Source organism: Lynx canadensis, chromosome D1, assembly GCF_007474595.2.
Source record: "Lynx canadensis isolate LIC74 chromosome D1, mLynCan4.pri.v2, whole genome shotgun sequence".
Taxonomy (NCBI): domain Eukaryota; kingdom Metazoa; phylum Chordata; class Mammalia; order Carnivora; family Felidae; genus Lynx; species Lynx canadensis.
This window is the reverse complement of record NC_044312.2, coordinates 100,672,663-100,677,531: the sequence shown is the minus strand read 5'-3', so window position 1 is coordinate 100,677,531 and position 4,869 is coordinate 100,672,663. Positions and strand designations below refer to the sequence as shown.

Genomic DNA, 4,869 nt, shown 5'->3' with positions numbered 1-4,869 from the left:
GAAGAAAGTCTATATAGCAACAAATATTTTAACAATGAAAAGAATATAAATAAAAGACAAGAAACTGAATAGAAATAAAATTAAGAATGAAAATAAGAGTGGGGCGCCTGGGTGGCGCAGTCGGTTAAGCGTCCGACTTCAGCCAGGTCACGATCTCGCGGTCCGTGGGTTCGAGCCCCGCGTCGGGCTCTGGGCTGATGATGGCCCAGAGCCTGGAGCCTGCTTCCGATTCTGTGTCTCCCTCTCTCTCTGCCCCTCCCCCGTTCATGCTCTGTCTCTCTCTGTCCCAAAAATAAATAAACATTGAAAAAAAAAATTAAAAAAAAAAAAAAAGAATGAAAATAAGAGTAATAAAAGTAAATGGAGCAACTAATTATTAGCGTAACTCTGTATTTCACTTATGTTTTCATTGCAGATTATTTATTGACTCCAACTGTAAATGCATTTACAGTAAAAAGGACTTCAACACTTGAGAAGACTGGCCCTAATGCTAAGTTACTCCCTTCATGAGGGATGATACACTCACTTACTACTTCATGTGCACATTCTCCTCCACAGCTGCGTTATAGCATTTGTCATCTCAGAATTTCTCAGAGTGTAGATCAGGGGGTTCAGCATAGGGGTTATGACTGTATAAAACACTCAATGATTTGTCAATGGGGAAGGTCTTAGCAGGTCTCACGTACATGAAAATACATGGCACAAAGAAGAAGACCACCACAGTGATGTGGGAACCACAGGTCTGGAGGGCTTTCCGCCTTCCTTCCGGACTAAGGTTCTTTAGAGAGTGCAAGATGACACCATAAGAGATGAGCAAGAGCACAAACACAATTGTGCACATCATCCCTCCGTTGGCCACCACTAACAGGCCAATGACATATGTGTCAGTACAGGCAAGTCTCAGTAAGGGGTACATTTCACAGATGAAATGATCAATGACATTGGGACCACAGAATGGGAGACTATAAATTGTGCTAACTTGAATGGCTGAATGCAGAAAACCTCCAACCCAGGACCCTACCAGCAGCACAACACACACCTCTTGCCTCATGACAACCAAATAACGCAAGGGCTTACAGATGGCCACACAGCGGTCATAAGCCATCACCAGCAGAAGAATGACCTCTGATCCACCGAAAAGGTGCTCTGTAAATAGCTGGGTCATACAAGATTGGAAGGATATGGAGTTTTTCCCAAACAACAAGTCTGAAATCAATCTGGGGGAAATGCAAGACGAATAAGTGACATCCATAAAGGATAAGTTAGCAAGAAACAAGTACATAGGGGAGCCCAGGGTCTTACTGACAGCTAGAGTCACCACAATGAGCAGGTTGCCCACCACGGTCAAAATATAGAAGAGCAAGAATATAATAAAAAGGACCTTGTGTTCCTTTCCATCCTGTGTGAGGCCCAAGAGGACAAAGTGGGTTACATTGTTTCTGGATGCCATCCAGTCTGCATAGGAGCTGACTTCTCACATTAGAAGCAGGTGATCTACAAAACAAGGCGGGGGGGGGCATTTAAATGCATTATAAGATTAATTTTTTATTGATTAATTCAATTAAAGAATGTAGAAGGACTACCTGTTTGTGTGGAGTGTTTCATAGATGCTGCAGTTTCCAAGTTGAATAAGCCATGCTTTCATATACTCAGTGATAAATACATAATAATCACATCAATTTAATAAAAATATGAAAAGGGTTACACAATACAAAGGTCGTGGGTAAGAATATAACAACCAAATAGTAAATGCAATCAGAGAAGTCTTCCCGGAGAAAACAAGGCTTTAGCTGACTTTTAAAGGGAAAATGGAAGGACAAGAAAAGAGAACAAGGGAATTCACAACAAGATGCACAGTTTATAAAGTCACAAAAGTAAAATACTTGAGACCGATTTAAGGTAATTGACATATTCAAATTGAATGGATCAAATTAGGAATGGAAGGTCACTTCCCTGGTTGGATATGCCCCATTTTCCTGACCAATAAATGCGGAAGCATTCTACTATTGTGTCTCTCCCTTAACTTCATATATGCAACATCTCCAACTTTGGACATCTCCAATTGGGTATCAGTTCAGGACTTATAAAACCAATTTTTTACTTTTCAGCAACAAACATAGGTGGTCCCCACCTCATTAAATGGAACCATCTTCCACGTCATTGCTCAGACAAAAAACATCACAGTGCCCTTCTTGTTTTCTTGCTCTTATATCACATATTGATCTCTTCAACAAATCTTTAACCTCCTTTAAAATATATCACAAATTTGGGGCACCGGTGGGGGGGAGCTCAGTCAGTTAAGCATACAACTTCAGCTCAGGTCATGATCTCACAGTTTGTGAGTTGAAGCCTCACGTAGGGCTCTGTGCTGACAGCTTGGAGCCTGGAGCCTGCTTCAGATTCTGTGTCTCCCACTCTCTCTCTGCCCTCCCTAACACTCTCTTTCTCTCTCTCTCTCTGTCTCTCTCTCTCTCTCTCTCTCAATAATAAATAAACATTTAAAAATATATGTATATATCACAAATTTAATCATTTCCCTCCCCTCCCCACTTCTTATGGCCCACCACACTAGCCTTGTCCCTCCCCTTTCATTCTGGCTTCCATCAATTGGCTCTCTTGACGCAACTTAAAAATGATCCTTTTTAAATATGATTCTGGTCTATTACTCCACTGCTCACAATGCCTACAGTGGATTCCAATCACACACTCACAACTTAATGAATCACAGTTCATCTTACAGTAACAGGAATTATAATCCCCATTTCACAGTTAAACAAACTGAGGCTCATCAGATGATCTAATTTATTTTCCCAAGGTCACCCATTTTTAAGTGATAAAATTAGAATTGGAATGAAAGTTTTCTTTATCTCCAAGTGACCTCACTTTTACATAATAAAGATAGTCAACACAATTACAAAAACTGGTTTCCACTATTTACTGTTAGTCTTATCTGTGAAGGCAAATCCACAATCTGAAGGAACACTTTTTACTCATTTCCAACCACCTGGATTTCCTCTGTCATCCAGTTTGACAAGAGAGGACAAAAAGTTGCATTATTACGTGAGGATATATTTTATTTCAATCAACTGTCTATCCATTTTCTCTGTAGAGTCTCCTTCTTATTCAGAAGGTTGTTTTTATTTGCACTGTAGATTACATCCTAGGAATTTCATGGTCTACACAGAAAAACAAAAATTGATCGCATTAGGATAATTTATCAAAAAGACAAGGAATTCCTATCCTTACATAAGGAGAGAGCCACCAGCCATTTCCCAAGGAGACCTTCTCAGGTAATTTCTTTCCCACTAATTTCTAAATAGAAAATACCATTCAGTTAGTGAGTCCTTATTCTATAGTATTGGTTTGGGCAGAAAGTTGACTTGAAATTTGAGAGACACCCTTGTACTTTTTCTTAAGCAATATTTTAAGCCTAAGAAGGACCTCCTGAAAATTTTATCAGTTCTAGCATCTTCTGTCCCATACAGGCAAAGATAACTGGACATTTCATCCCTTCTGACCACATTCCTCCTTAAGTTATAGGATTGGAAAGTGTCCAAGACTGATTCTTGCTTAATTACATAATTCACTCAGATTTTCGCAAAAGTTTGAAAGTACATCTAAACGTAAGATACTACTAGACTAAATCACATAATGAAGGCCTATAAGATATAACATGGAGCAAAAACAAAACAAAACAAAAAAAGCTTTAAAACCATTATGAGACCTTTGCCAGTCAAGAATAAAATTTCAGCCATTATTTTGTTCCAGTAAAGTTTAATTTATCATATATTTCCCCACTTGTCATATAATGTTTTTCCTTCATTTTATTTAATACTCAATTAAATCTGCCTAGAAGTGTTGTTACATATTTTAAATATTTATTCACAAATTTTAATGTAATCACTATTCAAGTTTTTTTGTTTAAGTATTTTTCTTATATGCAGCAACTCTTTAATAATAGGAAATGTACTAAGAGTGAGGATCCAGCAATTAACGATGGGAAAAATCATGTATAAGGTCCTTCTTGAATGAAGTCTATATTCTCATAATAAAGTCAGACAGTAAATAAGGGGACAATTTAGTAAGCTAATTACAGTCTTCATCAGTGCTAATAAGAGAGCAAACAGGGTACTCAGAGAGAATTCTACTATGGAGAAGGTGACCAGGGAAGGCCTTTCTTTAAAGTTGATGCTTAAGCTGAGATCCACAGGATAGAAAGCGGCTACCATCAGAAAAACTGTTATAGTAAAATTTAGTAAAAATTAAGTAAGCAAAATAACCTCATGTCACTAAAAATGTCACAGGGATTTTTATCCCAGTGCCATGTTGAAAAGGAGGGGTGAGGGGCGCCTGGGTGGCGCAGTCGGTTAAGCGTCCGACTTCAGCCAGGTCACGATCTCGCGGTCCGTGAGTTCGAGCCTCGCGTCAGGCTCTGGGCTGATGGCTCGGAGCCTGGAGCCTGTTTCCGATTCTGTGTCTCCCTCTCTCTCTGCCCCTGCCCCGTTCATGCTCTGTCTCTCTCTGTCCCAAAAATAAATAAACGTTGAAAAAAAAAAATTTAAAAAAAAAAAAAAAAAAAAAGAAAAGGAGGGGTGATCATGGGCACTTTCATCTTGTTCCTGATTGGGAAAGCTTTCAACCTTTCCCTGTTGAGTATGATGTTACCTATGGATCAGTCATACGTGGCCTTTCTTATGTTGAGGTACATTCCTTCTACACCCAATTTGTTGGGAGTTTTCTGGTTTTGGTTGTTCTGTTCTGTTTTGTTTTGTTTTCACAGAAAGACGCTGAATTTCTGTGCTACCAATAACAACCCAGAGAGGGAATTAAGACAATACTTCCATTTACAATAGCTTCAAAGAGAGCAAA

At 39.0% G+C, this 4,869-nt stretch overlaps 1 protein-coding gene across 1 annotated transcript; it reads right to left on the bottom strand.

Moving 5' to 3' along the window:
• Positions 1-580: 580 nt before the first annotated feature.
• On the bottom strand, positions 581-1,450 carry LOC115525826 (olfactory receptor 4A47-like). Its single transcript, XM_030333213.1, has one exon. It carries the CDS (start codon positions 1,448-1,450, stop codon positions 581-583), a length of 870 nt encoding a protein of 289 aa, XP_030189073.1.
• Between the last annotated feature and the right edge of the window lie 3,419 nt (positions 1,451-4,869).